The sequence below is a fragment of the Orycteropus afer genome, unplaced genomic scaffold (genome assembly GCF_000298275.1).
Source record: "Orycteropus afer afer isolate SDZICR_OR568_19922 unplaced genomic scaffold, OryAfe1.0 scaffold00048, whole genome shotgun sequence".
NCBI lineage: Eukaryota > Metazoa > Chordata > Mammalia > Tubulidentata > Orycteropodidae > Orycteropus > Orycteropus afer.
Window position 1 is genome coordinate 3996264 of NW_006921635.1, and position 20551 is coordinate 4016814.

Genomic DNA, 20551 nt, shown 5'->3' on the forward strand with positions numbered 1-20551 from the left:
AACTTGCTCTTCTTCTGCACGCGTTTCTGTAGGGAATCAGTCTTTAGGTGCACCCCCTTAACCCCACCCCTAATTGTACACTTGGGCATTCTTATTGGCTGTATGTATACCACGTGCTCTTCATTAGCTTCTCTGATTGGCTCAGGCATGCCGCGAGCGCAAGAGACCCCCTCACCCCCTCGTTTCCTGGGATACGGCGCCGGCTGACAGAGGTTTAGCACCAGTTGTGCCGGGTGAGGTGGAATCTAGGAGTGGCGCGCAGTGGGCTGTACTCAAGCTCGGGCCGCCATGGCCAGCGTCCATGAGAGCCTCTACTTCAACCCCATGATGACCAATGGGGTGGTGCACGCCAATGTGTTCGGCATCAAGGACTGGGTGACACCGTATAAGATCGCGGTGCTGGTGCTGCTGAACGAGATGGGCCGCACCGGCGAGGGCGCCGTCAGCCTCTTGGAGCGGCGGAGGCTCAACCAGCTGCTCCTGCCGCTGCTGCAGGTGAGGGCCCCAGCCGGCTCCCGCTCATGCAGTAAACCTCTCCTGAGCACCTGCTCTGTGCTGCCCTGGGCCTGGGCCTCGGGCTCTGTCGGACACTCCAGCTTCTTTGGAGGACCACGAAAATACAACGCTAGTAATCTCGACAGCTAACACTGAGCGCTTACCGGCCAGGAGCTTTGCAAGCGTTCATTTCCCTGCAGGCTCCCATCCTGGCTCCAGTATTTTTTAGCTGAATTTCTGGTGGCAAGTTATTTCCCCAGATCTGTGAAATGGCCTCCAGTAAAAAGGGGCTGCACGCAGTCCTGAGCGTTGGAGACATAGAGATGGAATAACAGGCTCCCTGCCTCCCGAGGACTGTAATCACTAGCAGTAATGACTACAACGAAGGGCTAATATTGATTACTTCCCGAGCTCCGCGAGCACTTCACATGTTTGATTTCATTGTGCAGGCGCAGGCACTTAGTAGCTGTGCAACTCGGAAAGTTCCTTAACTTAGTTGGGGCTCAAGTTTACCACTGTCCAATGGGAGCAGGGGTAGAAACGCTCTCATTGGCTGGCTTTGTTCAATAAGATCCACGTAAAGCAGGTCACAGTGTGCCACATAGCAAATACTACATCAGTGACTATTGTTTTTATTAGAATTTGTTCTCATAGGACATGTACTTCCCTTATATCACTTGTAGTTTTCCCATTTATATGATTGTATAATTGATATCTCTACCCCCCACTACATTGTAACCTCCACCAGGGCGGGACTTTGCCTATTTTTGTTCATCCCTGCATCCCCAAAGCCCAGCACAGTGCCTGCGTTGGCGTTTGTGGAATGACTGAAATGTGGCAGGCCCTTCTAGTGGTGATGGATGAGCTTACAGGAATGGAGAGGACTTCCCAGAGGAAGTGGAGGATCAAGCTGAGGCTTGAGGGGGGAGCAGTTGGCTTTTGAGGAGCAGTGGCTGAAGAGACAGAAATTTTGGGATCTGGGCCCCCAAATTATGGGATCTGGAGAGGTAAATGTAATACATTTATTACTCAGAGTTGCATTTCTGCAGTTCAGTATAGTTTGTTGTTGTTGTTGTTGTTGTTGTTATATGCCGTCGAGTGGGTCGGGACTCATAGTGACCCCCTCCTTGGGTTGCCGAGTCAGTATCACTACGGAAGTAGATTGTCTAACCTTCCTTCCAAGGAGTGGCTGGGGGGGTTGAACCCCTAGCCTTCTGCTTAGCAGTCAAGTGCCTTAGGCACTACGCTACCAGAGCTCCCTCAGTATAGTTTATAAAGGGCTTTTTAAAAAATTAAATCCATCCCCTGTATTTGACCTTGGTGAGGGTGGGGTTAGCTAAAGGAAGTTGGTTACCTAAAAGGGGGGGTGTCTCTTTAACTTGTAGCTTCCAGTCCCGTCCATGTTGTTGTGGTGGTGGGTTGCCGTGGAGTCAGTTCTGACTCATGGTGACCTTGTACCTGCAGAGTAGACCAGCTGCATGGGGTTTTCAGGAGCAGATTGCCAGGCCTGTCTTCTGCGGGACCTCTGGATGGATTTGAACTTCCAACCTTTCTGCTAAGAGTCGAATGCTTAACAGTGTGTGCCACCCAGGGACCTCAGCCACATTGCTACCATTATGAGTGTGTCTTCTCCCATTATTCAAATAAAAGCCACAGTACTAAAAAATTGGTAAAAAAGAAAAACGGAACTGCAGTCCTGGTGTCTTAACACTCACACCTTCCTGCCTTTGCTCGTCCTGTTTGTTCTGTCTGGGATTTTCTTTTCTGGCTTTTGCCTGGCTAACTACTACATAGTTTTAATCAAAGTATCTATAGAATTTGTCTAGTAACATTCCAGCTGGGCTTCAACTCCTTCACTTATTCTTTGACTTTAAAAATTAGTTAATTTTTAACTGCTCAACTAATATACAAAGATTTATCCTAAAACCTTAAAAATAATACAGAAATTGATAGAGTGAAAAGTTACGGTTCTGCTTTCCCGCCAATCCTATCCCTTCCCAGAGATTATCACTTAATGCTCGTTCATTCAACAATAGTTTATTAAAAATTTGGAATGGATCTTTCTACATCTTTTTCCTGTATGTGTATAGATATATACGGAGACATACATAGGGCTATCTGCATATGTACATGTGTTTTTTGTTTTTACAAAAATGCTATGTATTTCTGCAACTTGCTCTTTTCACTTACCATGTCTTGGAGATCTTTCCATGTCAGTACATTTGAGTAGGTCAACCTCATTCTTTTTAATAGCTACATTGTATTCCACCAGGAAAAAAGAAACGTAATTTAACTCTTCACTGAGTATCAAACAGTTGGTCCATTTTTCATCATTCCACAAAATGCCTGCTAAAGTGGAATAGTTGGGTTGCTGGGAATCAACATCTGAAGCTGTCATGTTCATTGCCAATTTACACTCCAAAAAAGAATCTTCATTTAGTTTTAACTCCGAACTAGATTGTAATCCTCTTGGTAACTGAGGTTGCTTACTCTCTGTCTCTTAACAGGACTTTGTATGTAGTTCAACATATATTATATAGTGTAGGAGCTCTGGTGAAGTAGTGGTTAAAGCATTCGGCTGCTAACTAGAAGGTCACCAGTTCGAACCCACCAGCTGCTCCACGGGAGAAAAGATGGTGCAGTCTGCTTCTGTAAGGCTTTATAGCCTTAGAAACAGTATGGGGCAGGTCTACTCTGCCCTGTAGGATCACTATGAGTTGAAACTGACTTCATGGCAGTGGATTTCAGCATATAGGAAATCCTGTCTGTCTTATAGGATTTTGGGAAGGAACCAATGAGATTATGTTTGTTAGAATTTTTTGTAGATGGAAAATAAAGCCTCTGTGTTTATAGCGTTTTACAGTTTGAAGTACCTCGCATAATCTTCCTTGATCTTTGCCCCAAACAAGGGCGATATTACCTTCATTTTACTATTGAGGAAACTAGGGATCAATGATGTTACAACGTTGTCATGATTCTAAAGCTAAGGAAAAAAGAATGGTGGAGTCCTTTGACTACAAATCCTATTTCCATTTAAAACTGTTCCACCTACTGAAGAAAATGGTAAGTAAATGTGAAGTAGGACTTTAATGTTACGGGTCAACGGGCAGTGTTCTTGAGCAGAGATTTTGTGTTTGGAATGATTGATTGTTCCAGCAGAGTGGTTGATACGTGTGGTCCTATTTGCAACTCGTTCTCAATTTCTGGGCTTTGAAAATTCATCTGTGACCTCCTATTTCTCCTGTCCCCAGGGCCCAGATATTCCATTGTCAAAACTGTACAAGTTAATTGAAGAATCGTGTCCTCAGCTGGCAAATTCAGTACAGATCAGGTAAAGGCCATTTTCTTCTGTATATATGAAGATCTGTCTGTAGATGAAGGTTAGAAAAGGGTATATAATAATAGTGATATCTTTATTATTCCAGGTTGTTTCTCTAAGTACCTAGAATAATAAAGTATTTACTATTTAGTGTTTTACTTAAATTTTTAAAAAATGGATAACATTAGACAAATTATTTTGCAGGTGCTTTTTTTTTCAAAGTGTAGTATTCTATGTGGGTCTATCCTGTTTGTTTTTGTTGTGGCAGAGAATTCAAATTTTATGATTAAGAAGCCAGCAATGATACTTTTCAGAAATGTGAGAATGACATTTTGGAGGATCACATTTATTTTAAGAACCGTCATTTTATATGAGTCTCTGAATTGCACTGCTTTTTTTTTTTTTTTTTTTTAAAGCAGCCTCAGCTCATGTTTCTTTTTATAGTCATGGAAGTGCTATTTATCCATGCCGTCTAGCATGGCAGCTATTAGCCGTGTGGCTACTGAAGCTTTGCTATGTGGGCAGTGCTGCTGAAGAACTAAGTCTTACTTTTATTTAATTGTAATTAATCTAAATTTAAATAGCTGCATGTGGCTAGTGGCTGTCATAGTGGATCACGCAGATCTAGAGGCTAAGTAGCCCAGAGAAAGGCTATCTGGAAGAACCTTTGTCCGACTTGCTTTTTAAATAGACTAATTTTGGATGATCATTGTGAAATATGAAATGTTGGAATGTGTTCAGAAGGCCTTAACTAAAATACTTACCTCAATTTTTTCATTCAGAATCAAACTGATGGCTGAAGGTGAATTGAAGGATATGGAACAGTTTTTTGATGACCTTTCAGATTCTTTTTCTGGAACTGAACCAGAGGTTCACAAGACAAGTGTTGTAGGTATGCCACTCTTCTAAGAAGAGCAGTTTTCTTTGAAGTGAACAGCTTTCTGCATTCGACGGGTCATTTCTCTGCTGTGTCAGTGGGCATGCTGCCCATGTCAGAGTTTGTATTTATTGCCTTGTCGTTTTGCTCTGTGTTTAAATAATTGCCTTGCAGAAAAGCACCTTCTGTTTTTGTCTGCAGTGATCTGATTGTTAGCCTGGTTCCCAGGAGTTTTTAGGGTTTCCGGGTTCATTCTCACTGCCCTCCAGATCAGTTGATTGCATTGTATAACTAACTGTTCAGTACAAGTCAGGACAACCCACTAAACTTTTATGAAAGAGATGGAAAAAAAAATAAACCTGCTGCCATTGAGTTGATTCTGACTCATAGTGACCCTCTTAGGATTTCCAAGGCTGTAAATTTTTACAGAAGCAGACTGCCTCATCTTTCTCCCACAGAATGGCTGGGGGGTTTGAACCCTGGATCTTTTGGTTAGCAACCAAATGCTTTAACCACTATACCACCAGAGCTCCTTTTTTATGAAAAAGAAGCTAGTAAAAAGATAGTATTTAAAATAAGATCTAAGGTGAAGATGTAGAAGAAATTTCTTCACACTTAAAAATATATATATATTTATTTTTGGTGGCAATACACACAACCGGACAAACATCCATTCACAATTTCTACATAAGCGGTTCAGTAACATTGGTTGCACACTTGACGCCATGTTCACTTTCTCTCTCTCCCCTTATGGTTTCATCACCATTCATTTAGGTCGTTGCATTCTCGTCTGTGCTTTAGATGAACGGTTGGCGGTTTACACTCACATAGGCAATTCTCTGCAGGAGTGTAGGCTCAGAGCAAACATTCTTGATTACTTGGGCTACACTGTTGTTTATTTTAATGATGGCTTCATGGGACAGTTTCAGTTCAAGGTTTAGAGATTATTTCTGGGCATTGGATTTGAACTCCTGACACCTTTCTGTCAGGTTTACACCCATCCCCAGTCCAGCTGGCTTTCTGCACGGTAATGTTTGTTACTCAGCTTCAGTTGGATGGTAGTTGATCATCTTCTGTGTGGCAGGCTCTGAACCTACGAGGGAATGTAGAGATGGGCCTTCCTTCTGTGGAGGTTACACTGTGGGGGGAGAGCCAGACAGTAAAAAGTAAACACAGTTCTCGGGAGAGACAGTGGCTGTTTTCAGCTTGGTCTGGAAGCTGTGTTGCAGGCTGTTCAGCAGACGGTCCTGGGGATAGTGTGGGGCGAGCGGGGTTTCATTCTGTCACGCGCAGGTCACCGTGAGTCCGAGACTGACCTGACGGACGGCAGCTAATGACAGTAGTAACAGTGTGATGAGAATAAACTGGAGATGGTGGTGGATAGCGATGGTGACATGGATGTGCGAGGCCTGAGCCCTGAATATCGAGAAGAAACCAGCTGTTCTGGTTCCCTAGTGCTGCTCTGATAAGAACATACCACAAACGGGACAGCCTTAACAAACAGGAGTTTATTCTTACAATTTGGAGGCTTTAAGTCCAAGTTCAAAGTGCCAGTCTCTAGGGGCTGGGTGAAAGCCCCTCAACCTTGGGGTTCAGCTCTGCCTCCTGCTCCTGGCCCACTGGAGCTAGAGGCTTTTCTTCACTCAGACAGCTGCTGGCTGCTGAGGCTGCCAAGCCCAAGGTTGACAAATAAAAAGGCACGGTCCTGATGTTACCAAACCACACGGCAGGCCATTAGTTCAAGTGCATTCTAAGTCCCAAGGTTGGTAGAGCATAGCAGGCTGCTGAGCAATGACACGGTTACATACAGGGTCCAAGTGTACCATAGGCTAGAGACCATTCCCCAAGACTTCTCCTTATATACAGAAAGCAGACCACTTTCCCTAAGGCAGCTACTCAGCTGCTCACAGTAGATTCCACCATGGAGCTGATTACCAGTCTCATCATGGGGAATACTACGTCCAGCTGCGCAGGCACTCACCCAGGCCCAGCCAAGTTGACACCCAAACTGAACAACCACACCAGCTTTGTGAAGAATCAGCATGAACGCATCAGATGTAGCGAACGGCAGTAGCCAGTGCCTGGTTTTGAATTCTGTTGAAGACAGGATTGTGACAAGCACTCATCATCACTGTGCAGTATGCATCTCAGTTAATGCTGTAACCGGCTTCATTTCCCGTTTTGCAGGTTTATTTCTGCGTCACATGATCCTGGCCTACAGTAAGCTTTCGTTCAGCCAAGTGTTTAAACTCTACACTGCCCTTCAACAGTACTTCCAAAATGGTGAGAAGAAGACAGTGGAAGATACAGATATGGAACTGTTGAATAGAGAGGAAGGTGGAAGAAAAATGGAAAAAGAGGAGTTGGATGTATCTGTCAGGTAACCTGGGATTTTCTGGCAGGGATGCTTCTCCTCTTCAGGGCTCTGTCCTGGGAAATAGCATGATTTCCAGGGCAGTAAGCCCTCCTTCATCCAGAATCCATGTGCTGGCTTTCAGCTGTCTGCCCTCCAGATACACGCATCACTCTTTGCTGCCTGCCTCTGTACCTGGGAAGTGACCCAGATAGTCTTTGTTATTATTATTATCTATTTTCTTATTTAATTAAATAACAAATAAATAATTAGTTAATTCCTCTAAGGAGTGCTTCTAGGCAACACGCCCACTCCTCATCTACTGACGTGGTAGGTTCCAGAGGCCCGGGCATTGTGTGCAAATCAGCATTACATGAACATGGAGGATGACCACATCAGATCACAAAGTGAAGATGACCACATCCTTATGTAACCGCCAGCCCACGGCCAAGCTGACTCATAACCATCACAGCCGATGTTCCTCTCACCTCTGCACCTTGGTGTTCGTTATTCCCAGACGTACATCATTAATGTGTAAAACAGCACTCTTCCCACTTCCTCCCTACGTTTATTGTTTCTGGTCGTCCATCTAGCCTATCCATTCCTGCCCTCTGAGCTTTGTCCCTGGGCAGATGCTGCCCCTTTGATTCTCATCGGGTTGATCATTCTAAGGAGTGTGTACCTCCCTGGTGTTACTCACCTTATAGACCTGTCTGAAAGTTTGGGCTATGGGAATAGCTCAGTTCCAGGCTTGAAGGATGCCTGAGGACCATGGTCTTGGGGGTTAGCTCTCTTTTCTTCAGAGATAATATTTTTCTGGCATTAGAAATTCTTGTTAAAATTAGAGAGAGGAGAAACACACACTTGCCAATCTGTCACCATATATCCAAATGATTCCTGTTTCATAATGGGAGCCCAGTTATTAGGCAAGGAGAGAGGGACTGAAGATTCAGTCAACAATGTTTAGCAAGAGTGTTATTTTTTAATCAGTGCAGGAGAAGGTACTAAGTGACATTTAGCGTTAGCTTTTCATTGGCTTCTGTTGCTGAGCGGCAGTTTCCATGTCCTGCGGTGGGAGAGCAGCCTGAGGGATCACACACATGAGACTGTAGTGGCGGCTGCCACCCTTGAACTGTGGCTTCCCTGTGCTTCTGAAGGGCCCTCCAAACCAAAAACCAAAGCCACGGCCATCAAGTTGATTCCTACTTGTTGCAACCCCACTGGGTTTGCGAGGAGTTAAATCTTTGTAGAAGTAGATTGCCCCGTCTTCCTTCTGGGGAGTTTGCATCGCCGTCCTTCTGGGTGGCAGTCAAATGCCTTAGGCACTGTGCCACCAGAGCTCCCGAAAGGCCCTCACAAAAGTGGAAATTCTTTACTTGCTAGCAATATAATTTAAATCTCTCGATTTTATTAATTTATCGAACAGATGTTCATTGAGCGCTTATTGTGTGTCAGGCACTATGCCAGGTGTGCTGTGGTCACCATGAGTAAGCATCGACTCCATGGCAACTTGCTCGTTGTTTTTGGTGCTTGTGGCAAGATGACAGAGTCCCCGTCCGCACATAGTTATATGGGACAGACAGAGAGCAGAGAGGTTACTAAGTTACTGGGGAACGTAACTTCAGAGAGCGAGTGGCATGGTGAAGACATGAAATAGGGCACAGGGAAAAAGTGAGTGGGACAAGGCTGGTGAGGAAGGCCTCTCTGAGACCAAGAGCCCGGTGATGAGAAGAGTCAGCTCCGAGAGGGGCTGTAGAAAGCATTCCAGCCAGCGGGCCTAAGAGAACAAAGCTCCCAGTCCAGGGACAAGCTGACATGGTGGAGGTAAGAAAGAGACCAGACAGTGTGGCCTGAGCACATGAGGTTGCGGGGGACAGCAGAGGCTAGATCCCGTGCTCTGGTGGCATACGTTGAAGCGTTCAGGGCCCCCTGGCCTCTGGCGTCATCTGTCTCTGTCTCTCCCTTCCCTTGCTTTTGTCTTGTCCCTCCCTGCTCAGAAATGTCCAGATATACTCCTTTCAGATACTCCACAGCCTGGTGTGTGAGGAAGGCTGACCTTTCTGACCTTCTAGTCAGCTTCTCAGCATGGATCCTTTGCCCTGGCCTAGGCTGCTCATAGCCACCCCACCAGACCTTTCCCCAGAACTGTCTTGTATCTGGAATAAGGAGTTAGAAACTCTCCATTCAGCTCCCAAACCTTGAGCAGCGGTTGTGTACCGGGCACAGTGCCTAGTACTGGCACACTCGTCAGAGTGAGAGCAGAGAGTGTGGCCGTGCATGGTGCTACCGCGAGCATCGCCGGCACATGGACCCCAAAGGAAGGATGTCATCTGATGCCATAGGGATGCGATACTGAGTGAGCCTTGAAGGGTGGATGGTGTCAACAGTCCCATAAGGACTGGGAAGGTGGGCATTGTGGGCCGAGGAAGCAGCAGGACATCTTGGCCTGATGGGAGCCCTGGAAAGAGTTTGTCAGGGCTGGCGTGGAGGTGAGAAAGAGAAGGCCAAGGAGAGATAGGGCGTGTTCCGGAAGTATCGCACCTGCCTTGCTAAGCAGTGTGGACTTTTGTTGTGGAAGGTGATGGGTTAGCCTTGGAGGGCATTAAATCAGGGCGGCATGATAGACCTGCATTTGAAGAGATCGTGCTGGCAGCTTGTGGGATGTAGGTCTATATCCGGCCATGTGGATCATGAACTCTGGCAAGTCATTTACCATCACATTGTGAAGTTCTGAACTCTCCGGAGGCAACAATTTGTTGACTCTGTTAACCGTTTTTGCCTTGTGTAACTTTACGATTGTAATTTTTTTCCAGAGAAGAGGAAGTATCTTGTAGTGGGCCTCTATCCCAAAAGCAAGCGGAGGTTTTTCTTTCTCAGCAGGTATGTTCATTATGTCATTTATCCTGTGGCGCTCAGAAACGCCGCTCAGGCAGGTTTACTAATGACTCTGCATTGTCCCTGACTTCTTGGTCCTCTTTTCTTCACTAACAGTACAGCTGTGTCCACGTGCCCCTTCCTGTTTGTGTGTGAATTTTGTTTTTTAAAATTATGATAAAGACAGCTAGAAGATGTGCTTCTTCACCCCTGATCTTTTATTTCCAGAAAGAAACAAAAGTTGAAAAGCACCATACAGTGTGTGCCCTTGCGCCCCCCCACACGTGTTCTGCAACTGATCTTCTGCTGAGCCGACTTTTCATTTACCCTCTGTCCACCCATCATTTCATCTTCTTTCTGGATGCATTTCAGAGGGAGCTACAGGCTTCAGTCACTTCGTCCCAAATCCTTCTTGCTGCTGCTTTTGAGCTGTACTGTTTCTTTTTCTGTTGTTGGCAGATGACAGTCATTTTAAGTACTCTCGAGGAACAGTTAGTATTCAACAGAGAAGTTATGTGATAAGTACTCCCCTGGCTTTACGTTGTGCAGCAGGATGGAAACTCTTCTACACGTATACTTTTTCAATTTCCCAGTAGCATAAGTGAACATTTTTCTCCCATGGGATTTCCAGCATCAGAATTTGATTTTTGTTCTGTTTTCCTACTTCCCCCTCTTTTTGTGACTCCTTGTTTCTTCAGAAGAATGTAGTGTTGAGATCCAGAATCAATTGTCCTCTGCACATGAATCTCAAGCAGAAAAGCCCAGCTAGATGTTGGGCTGACGGTAGGGGCAGAAGCAAAGCTGGAGCCACACCTGACTCTTGTGCCTCAGGGTCCAGCACGGTGCTTCAAGGGTTAAATGTCAGTCTCTGAAGCTGTACTGAGACAGAAGGGACCTGTGAGCCTCCACTGGTCTCTGGGTGGGAAAGTCTTTCCAGATGTCAGAGCAATGGGAGAAGCTTTTCAGCATGAAAATTAGAAATGACCCTCGTGAGAACGTATTCCCATAAATTACAGTAAAACCTATGAAAGCCTGAACTATGTAACATAGGACCTGCCAGAGGAGGAAAACGCAAATATTTTCCACTAAAAAGAGCAATAGAAAAGTGGTAAGGTCGCACCCTGTCGAAGGCCAAAAACTTGCAAGACCCAGGAAAACAAGGCCACCCCATCAAGTTCCAGTGCTCACAGGTTTCACTGGGCAAGGCAAAGAACCAAATGGAAAAAGTATTTGCAGTAAATATGACAGTCAAAGGGTTAATATTTTGCTACAGAAAACATGTTTTCAAAGACTGATGGTGAGATAAAATTTACAATGTAGTAGTACATGAAAGAGCAGGAAGTGAAGTTATAACATTCTAATTTTATTAAATACATGTGTATACATCTACAGGTAAACTCACAAACCCATTGCCATTGAGTCCTTTTCGACTCATAGTTACTCTATGGACAGAGTAGAACTGCTCCTTAGGGTTTCTGAGGCTATAAATCTTTAGGGAAGCAGACTACCTCATCTTTCTCCCATGGAGCTACTGGTGGGTGTGAACTGCCAGCCTTTTCGGTTGGCAGCTGAGTGCTGTAAGCAGTGTACTCCCAGGGCTCCCATACACAGACACGCACACACACGCGCACACACACACACACACGGTGATGTTGGGTACCGTTGGGTTGGTTCCCACTCATCACAACCCCATGCAACAGAGAACTGCCCCATAGATTTTTCTAGGCTGTAATCTTTATGGAAGCAGATTGCCAGGTCTTTTTCCTGTGGACCTACTGGGTGGGTTTGAACTGCCAGTCTTTTGGTTAGCAGCCAAATGCTTAATTGTTGTGCCACCAGGACTCTTTACATATACATGTATGTATGTATGTATGTATGTACGTACACTCAACTCTCTTGACCCACAGGTTGCACATTCATGGATTCAACCATCTGTGAATTCAAAATATTTGAGGGAAAAAAATCTAATTAAGTCATCAAAACAATCCCTCAAAGGCTCAGAGTGAGTGTAAGGTGTTGTTGACGTAGCATTTACACTGTGTCAGGCTTTGTTACCAGTCACCTGGAGATAATTTAAAGTACAATAGGATGTCTGTAGGTTATGTGCAAATACTGACATTTTATATAAGGGGCTTGAGCATCCGTGGATTTGGGTATTGGCTGGGGGTCCTAGAACCAGTCCCCCTTGGATACTGAAGGATGGCTGTGTACTGTGTACATGCATGTACGTGTGCGCACACACACACACAGAGAAACAAAAAAAAATGCTGGAATAAGAAGCACTAAAGTATTACTAATGTTACTTCTGGGTGGTGGGATTACAGATGATCTTTTATTTTTCTGTATGTTTTTCTACATTTTGGGGATTTTCTATAATAATTTGATGAGTTAAAAATTGCATTTGGAATGATTACTTGTAACGTGTAACTCGTGTAGGTAAATTGAGAGCCAAGTATCTGTAGCCAGTTAAGTCCTACCACTTAATTCGCAGTTTGGTTTCTGCATATTTCGTGTAATCGTTGAGCTCATCCACATGAAACAAAGCAGTAAGGGGGCAGTAAGGCCACTCGCGCCTTCAGGCCCTTGGCAAGCGCTTGGGGAGGCCACAATAAGCAAACCACATACCTGACTTCAAGGGGCTTACAGTCTGGGAAGAGCCATGGTCAGACTGGCAAGTTTATACAGTGTGACTGATGTCTCAGGAAGGGTCAGTGGAGGGGGCTTGTGGGAGCATGCAGGGCCTTATGGGTGCTTACTTAGTGTGGCAGTTCATTGAAGCAGCTGATGAGTCCACATTGGGCCGTGAAGGATGAGCAGGAGTTTGCTAGGCATGGGTGCAGCGGATGGGTGGGGCGGGGTGCCTGGGAGGCCTGGTGTGTCAGGACACAGCATTCACGTGGCCAAAGAGGAGAGGATGCACAGTGGTCCACAGTGTATCTGGAGTGAGGGCCAGTGTGCTGAGGCTGGTGCTCTGGGGGCCAGACCACGCAGGGGCCTCTGCAGAAAACAATTCGGGTGATGTCAGTATCCATTCCCATATACTCACTGGTCATTTGAAAATTGCAGGCTTCCTTGTTGAAGAATGATGAGACTAAAGCCCTCACGCCAGCTTCATTGCAGAAAGAATTGAACAACTTATTGAAATTTAATCCTGATTTTGCTGAAGCGGTGAGTCTTCCCAGAATGTGTTGTGAGTTTGGAAGACAGGGGTATTTTTATGTTGACTGGTCATGCAAATAAGGAGTGAACCATTCATCTGGGTTCCTGAAGGAGATCATGTTATTGGCAAGTAAATGACCGGGCATGGGTTGCCAGTCCCCTTGGGCCATGGGGAGTTTTTTTTAGATCTATTGATTTCTCCTTCATCCATCATCTCTGCGATGTTGCTAATGTGGGCAGGAGATGATAGAGTAGGCTGAGGTGAAAAGTAAGCTTTGGGGCTGAATAATTCTTTTCTTTTGACAGTGTTTCTTCCAGTAACTGTGCTCCTAACTGGATTTTTTTAAAAAACTCTCAAGGCTTTCTTATTAGCACCTGGATTTGACATCTAACTCTGCCCACAGGTAGAAACAGGCCTGTTTTGCTGCTTAGTATTTAGGATTGCTGCGTTTGGAAGAAAGTTTGATTCAGAGTCAACATGAAAATGGTTTCAGGATAGAAAGTAATTAACTTAGCAAGCTAGTAAAAGTTTCTCTGTGCTTGAACTTGGACATTTAGAAAAAATAATTTCATGATTTGTATCTGTGAATTCAAGTTGAAATCTTTGTTTCAAAATAATACCTTAATATCTGAGCTAAGTGAGCGCCCCTTAGCCTCACATCTCACCCTTGGGTCCTGACTTAACTGGTGGCACAGAGTATGCATATTTGGGATAAAACCGATACCCATTCTAACCAAACTCCCATTTTTCGTTTGAAGACTCCCTCGAGAGGGAGCTGTGGCAAGCCAGTGGGTCGTGAATGTAGTCTGTTCCCCACTAGGGAAAAGCTTAAGCTGCACTGTAGGTGGCTTGTTAGAAGGGTGGTGTGCTGTGTAATCTTGCCCAGGAGAAAGTGGAACCTGGAAAACATGTGGATGGTTTCTTGTTCTAGCATTATCTCAGCTACTTAAACAACCTCCGGGTCCAAGATGTTTTCAGTTCAACGCACAGCCTCCTTCATTATTTTGACCGCCTGATTCTTACCGGAGCCGAGAGCAAAAGTAATGGAGAAGAGGGGTATGGCCGGAGCCTGAGATACGCAGCGCTGAACCTGGCCGCCCTGCACTGCCGCTTTGGTCACTAGTAAGTTCACGGACCTTTGTCCACATAGAAATTGAAGAAATAAACTTTCAAATGTCATGATGTATTTAAAAGAAAAAGAAAGAAGATGAGAGGGAGGGAGGGAGGACAGAGAGAGAGAGAGAAAGAGACTCTTCGACCTGGAATCCTCCAAAGAGGGAATCTTTTTGCACTGGGACAAAAGTTCACCCGAACCTTCGACCTGCATAGTCTGCCCCCTGGCGTCAGTAGGTGGGATCACTTCTTAGTGCATGGCCCGTGTCTTTCTTTACTTCTAAGAACAATGGCCATTGAATTAAAAGGAAATTAGGTCATTAGTCCAGAGACTCCCAAAAGGATTTTTCTGAGGAAACAACGAGTATGCAAAAGCTATTTCAGTATTTCATAAAGCCAAAAGGAAGCTGCACTTCACTGGAGTAAAGACTGCACAGGTGTTACTAAGAGTCTTTGTTCTTGCTTTTGGATGGAATTCAGCAGGTCAGTGAGGGGACCCCAGCTTATTCCATGGCTCAGATGGGCCCATGTTTGTCATGAATAAAAATAGGAAATGGATCAAGTATTGCCTAACAGCAGCAACACAGAGCCAAAGGAACCCTGGTGACACTAAGTGCTTGGCTGCTAACAGAAGGGTCAGGGGTCTGAACTTGCCAGGCTCTCGGCAGCAGAAAGATGCGGCAGTCGGCTTCTGGAAAGATGACAGCTTTGGAAACCCTATGGGGTAGTTCTGCTCTGTCCTCTAGGGGCACTGTGAGTCCGAGTCAACTCAACAGCAGTGGGTTTGGTTTTGATTTTATACAGAGCTAACCCAATGAGGGGAGCTGTGGTAGTGTAGTGCCTAAGCCATTTGATTGCTAACCAGAAGGCTGGCGGTTCAATCCCACCAGCCACTCCTCGGAAGGAAGGTTGGGCAATCTACTTCCGTAGTGATACTGCCTCGGAAACCCAAGGAGGGGTCGCTGTGAGTCGGATCTGACTTGACGGAAGTGCGTTTGGTTTTTGGTTTTTTAACCCAATGAGAGTTACTGTGAGTTAGAATCAACTCGATGGCAGTGGGTTTGGTTTGGGGTTAAGTAGATAAAAACTTTGAAAATATGGAGGCTGTTTTGAAAAGAAGGAAATAATGTGAATGATGGTAAAATGTAGGAAATTATTCACTGAGAGGGTCCCTGTTCCTTGTGGTGTAGGCCCAGCTAAGAGAAATGTGGTTTTTGTGCAGGCATCTTGGACTATAGACTCTGGGGCATGTGGTTGGAGGTTCAGTGTCCAAGAAAAAAGAAGTGAGGCTTCTACTGCTTTCTGACTGGGCTGTGTAACATCCAGGGAATTCCATTAATCTCTGGTTGTCATGTGTTAAAAGGGACATTGATAATCTAGAGCTTGTGTCGGGACGGTGTTCAGGTTACTGCAGGCCGTGCTATTCGTAGTTGTGTTATATAAAGAATGTGGAAAGGATGTGAGCATGTTCAGCCTGGAGAAGAAATGATTTCGCCAAGCACGTGTGTGACACTCCATGTAGAGAATGGCCATGTAAAAAGGACTTAGCCTGGTGGAGGTGTGTGGCTGCTGGAGAAGACTGAGAGCCAGTGTGTGCCAGTTCAAGTGCAGGATACTTCTGCTCCTTGTAAGGAAGACACCTCCCTGTACAGAACCCTCTGGAGAAGGTGTGAGTACATTGCTTAAGCCTAGACCAGAGCTGTCAGTAAAGGAGTTCATGCGTCAGGTTGCTTCTTGGCTCCACGAGTATTTAAGGCCACTCGAAACTCCAGGATGTGGTGAGATTCCTTCGTGTCTTTGAATACCCAACTTCTTTTTCTCTGCCTGGCTTCAGTACCCTCTTGATCAGGGCCTTGCATTTTTTAACGTACTCATAGTAAACAGCACTACCATTGCTACTAAGTACCGGTAAGCGATTTCTGTGTTAAAGAGACAGACTTCCTGTGGAGGCTGGGAATTTGTCGACAGCCTTCTAACTCACTGCCATGGAGTTGGATCCGACTCATAGCGACCCTTCCTTGGCTTTCTCTACGGAAGTAGATTGCCCAGTCTTCCTTCCGAGGAGTGGCTGGTGAGTTTGAACCGCCAGCCTTCTGGTTAGCAGTTAAATACCGTAGGCACTACGCCACCAGAGCTCCCAGACAGCCTTCTAGGTAGATCCAGGTACTGTCCTGATGCATTGAATTCCCTTCCACTTTATAGACTGTCAGTTCACAGTACAGGCAGTGGGTCACATGGACTATGGCTGCGGCAAGTGGAGCGTGTACTGATGCTGCCGCGGCTTTGTTCTTTATGTGTTCAGGTCTAGGTTACAGTCCTGGATGGCGGGGCCTGTGTGAATGTGTGTCACTTAGCTAATGGGGGACTGTGGGGATTTCCTGGACATCTTCATAGTTGTTTGTTGGTCCTCTGCTGTGGACTAGGCATTGTTCTAGGTGCTGGGGTCACAGCAGCAAAAGAAGAGAAAAAAGTCCTGGTCTTTGGAGCTGATATTACAGTGGGGGAGACATACAGTAAGAACACTAACTGTAATGCCGTCAGGCGGTGACGGGTCAGGATCGGGCTCCGAGCGTGCTGGCAGCAGCGCTGTGCTCTCCGTCGGGACGCTCTTCCTGCAGACGCGCACCTAGATCGCCGCCTCCCTCCGCTTCCTTACACCTCTGTTCAGACAGGAAGTCAGCGGAGGACTGGGAGGGCTGATGGTTGCCTAACTGTACCCAGAGTGGGAGGGAAGGGGCTGAGTGATGCAGGCGTGGAGCTGGAGGAGGAATGCTCAAAGCAAGTGCAAAATGCCTGGGGCGGGGTCTGCCAGGCAGGTTGGAGGTGCTTGTGGTCGTAAGAGCAGAATGAGGTCAGAAAGGTGCCAGGGGTCAGAGCGGTTAGGAGCCCTAGGCCCAGGTCCGAATTTTGGCTTTTACTTGGAGTGACGTAAGAAGCCATGGTTTAGAGGCTACAGACCTTTCAAACCAAACCAAACCACTGCCGTTGAGTCGATTCTGACTCATAGTGACCCTGGAGCCCCATAGGGTTTCTAAGGCTGTATATCTTTACAGAAGCACACTGCCTCATCTTTCTCCTACAGAGCGGCTAGGGGCTTTGAGCTTCCGACCTTTGCGTTAGCATACTATCTACACAATTCTCTCTCTCTCTCTTTTTTTTCTACATAATTCTCTTGATAGCTTTTTTCCTAAAATAACATTTATTGGGTCTCCAAATGCTCAATGGGTGGCGTAGTGCCTAAGGCATTTGACTGCTAACCAGAAGGCTGCCAGTTCAAACCCACCAGCCACTCCTCAGAAAGAAGATTGGGCAATCTACTTCTATAGTGATACTGCCTTGGATACCCAAAGAGGGCTTGCTATGAGTCGAAATCGACTTGACAGCAGTGAGTTTAGTTTCGGAGTTTTGGTAAATGCTCAATAAAGTTAATTTACCCAGTATTTATTGAAGAGCTTGTGTGTGTGAAGATACTTCCAGCCCTCAAATAACTCACACTCTGGTGCCTGCATTATGTTCAGCACTAAAATGGATTCAGAAAAAATGTAAGTATAAATTTTTTAATATTTTATATATAAATATAAAATGTAAATGTAACACAGATAAGGGTGCATGTGGTTTCTTTATTTGAACCCTGAGAAACAGTTCCACTCTTTCCAATTAAAATTACTCAGACAAATCTTTCTAGTGTTAGAAGAAAATTCCTTATGTAAATTTTTCCTTAAATAACTGATACTCATTAAAGATTCTGTAGAAGAATCTTGATCAAAAGGGGGAAAATGCAGAACAGATTTTCATATTCTCATGGCATCTAAAACTTCTGTAGCCATGGAGTCTAGATGAAGTCCTAAAACGATTTCCCTGAGATAATCTTTAAACATCAAACCAGACATAGCTCCTGAAGCCATCTTTTTTTTTTTTCTTAATCATATTATTATTATTTTGTCTTACTTTATTTTTTATTGTGATTTGGGTGAAAGTTTACAGAGCAAGGTAGTTTCTATTCAACAATCCATACATGTTCTGTTTTCTGACACTTTTTTTAAAAACAATATTTTATTGTGTTTTAATTGAAAGTTTACACAGCAAATTAAAAAAAAAAAAAAAAAAAGCCTAACCCATGGCCATCAAGTCAGTTCTGAGTTAAAATGACCTTACAGGACAGAGTAGAACTGCCCCATAGTATTTCCAAGGCTGTAAATCTTTATGGAAGCAACCTGCGTCATCTTTCTCTCACAAAGGAGCTGATGGGTTTGAACTGCTGACCTTTTGGTTAGCAGCCAAATGCTTTAAGTACTGCATCACCAGAACTTACATGGCAAATAAGTTCTGTTTGTAACAGTGTTTATAGAAATCGTTCTGGGCTGTTGGTTATAGTTTTACAGTGTGTCAGCATTCTCGTTCCTTTCTGTTTGTTCTGTTTCCATTGATACAGCTTCCCTGCCCCTCCTTGCCTTCTCATCTTTGTTTTTGGGTAACTGTTGATCCCATATAGTTAATTGTTTAAGGGAGCACATTAGTTATGGGTGATTACTGTTTATTTTATAAAGCAGCCTACTATTTGGCTGAAAGGTGATTGCAGCAATAGCTTCAATCCCAAATTCGACAGGTGTCTTCAGGTGATAGGTCTGCCCTTTTTTAGGAATTTGAGATTTGTTCTATGTTTTTCTCCCACTCTGGAACTTTTCTATTGTGTCCCTGGTCAGAATGGTTGGTAGTGGTAGCCGGGCACCGTTTAGCTCTTGTCTCAGGTTAGAGGAGGTGGTGGTTCGTGTGAGCTGTTAGTCCCGTGGACTCATTTCTTTTTTGAGCCTTTGATTTCCTTTATTCTTTTTCGTGTCACAGGAGTAGGGACCAATAGTTGTATTTTAGACGGTTGCTTGCAAGCTTTGAGACCCCGACACTACTTACCAAACTAGGATGCAGCACACTATCTTTGTGAAGTATCTTATGCCAGTTGACTAAGTTGTCCCGTGAGTCTATGGTCCTAAGCCTTTCAGCCCAGTGAAGCAGTCCCGTTAGTGGTTTGGATATGTCTAGGAAGCCTCTGTATACGGACACATATGCAGAACATACAAACATGTATACAGGCAGGCCCTGGGTTATGAATGTCCAATTTATGTACAACCCATAATTGCTAACCAACCCCATTGAGCCCATTTTATTAAAATTCGAGTTATATACAATGGTTTGTAATAACAGACAGATGCTACTTTGTTACGCACACTGAAACTTTATTACTGTATTATGTTAGAGATGTTTTAGTGCCTTTGAAAGTGTTTCTTTAATGATTTTTTTTTTTGCATAGAAAAGTACACCATCTACTATATACTAAGACAATTGACTAACTGCTGTTAGATATGAACCGTATCTAACTGTTTCAACTTATGTACAAATTTGCCTTACACACAGATTTAGGAATGAAACTGGTTCATAATCTAGGGACTGCTTGTGTCCCTTTTTGCACAGATACACCTGTACACACACGTGCATTTACTTGCACATGCCTTCCTCTACGCAGTATGAGTCCATGTCTACTTATGTAACCACACATGTATTGTTTTGGTTGTTTTTAACTGCTGTTGCAAAATTGTATATGTTATGCCATTTACTGAAATTGCCCCCTTGTGTACTTGCTAGACTCTGTTTACCTTAGTCATGTGCTGACTTCACCCATATTTGGGATTGCCTTTCCCATCACTACATCACTACTACTGTAGGTGGAGAAATGAAATGAACACAGATTAAGCAAATAGCAGTTGATACAGTGCTGACACACTGTAAAAACCATAACCAACGGCCCTGGACGATTTCTATAAAAACTGTTACAAACCGAACTAATTTGCCATGTAAACTCTGGTGATGCAGTACTTAAAGCATTTGGCTGCAAAACAAAAGGTCAGCAGTTCAAACCCACCAGCCACTCTATGAGAGAAAGATAAGTGTAAACATTGCAGGCTGCTGTGCCCATAGCTCAGTGGGAGTTTTCAGAAGTGGGAGCTCAAGGAGGTGGGGTTCGCAACAGCCACAGAAGTTGGGAAACGTTCTAGGTGGAAGGAAATCATGTAAGTGTGTGCACACAATCTCAGAAGTGAGAGTCTTCAAATTTCTACAACTAGTTTTTGCAAAGTTATAAAAGTAATAAATGCATGTTTTAAAAAAATTCCAACCCTGCAGAACGGAATGCAGTGAAGAACGAAAACTGTCCTCTCCTTGGCCTTGCCCTCAGCAGTGGGAAGTTAAAATAAAATTCTTAGGAGCCGAGATAGAGAAAAGCCATCCTTCATACCCCTTTCTTTGGAAAACCACCTTTGAAAGGACAAGCTCATCATTAGTGTTTCTTGCTACCAGGGCTGGCCCCCA

General features: G+C 44.6%; 1 protein-coding gene across 1 annotated transcript in view; it reads left to right on the top strand.

The window, feature by feature from the left end:
• The first annotated feature begins 288 nt into the window (after positions 1-288).
• The window catches only part of ANAPC5 (anaphase promoting complex subunit 5), a 35386-nt gene continuing 15123 nt past the window's right edge, over positions 289-20551 (top strand). The window contains exons 1-7 of the mRNA XM_007938257.1: positions 289-495; positions 3747-3826; positions 4597-4706; positions 6879-7071; positions 9858-9924; positions 12985-13086; positions 14010-14200. Of these exons, the coding sequence (XP_007936448.1) occupies positions 289-495; positions 3747-3826; positions 4597-4706; positions 6879-7071; positions 9858-9924; positions 12985-13086; positions 14010-14200 (950 nt within the window). The remainder of the gene's footprint in view (positions 496-3746; positions 3827-4596; positions 4707-6878; positions 7072-9857; positions 9925-12984; positions 13087-14009; positions 14201-20551) is intronic.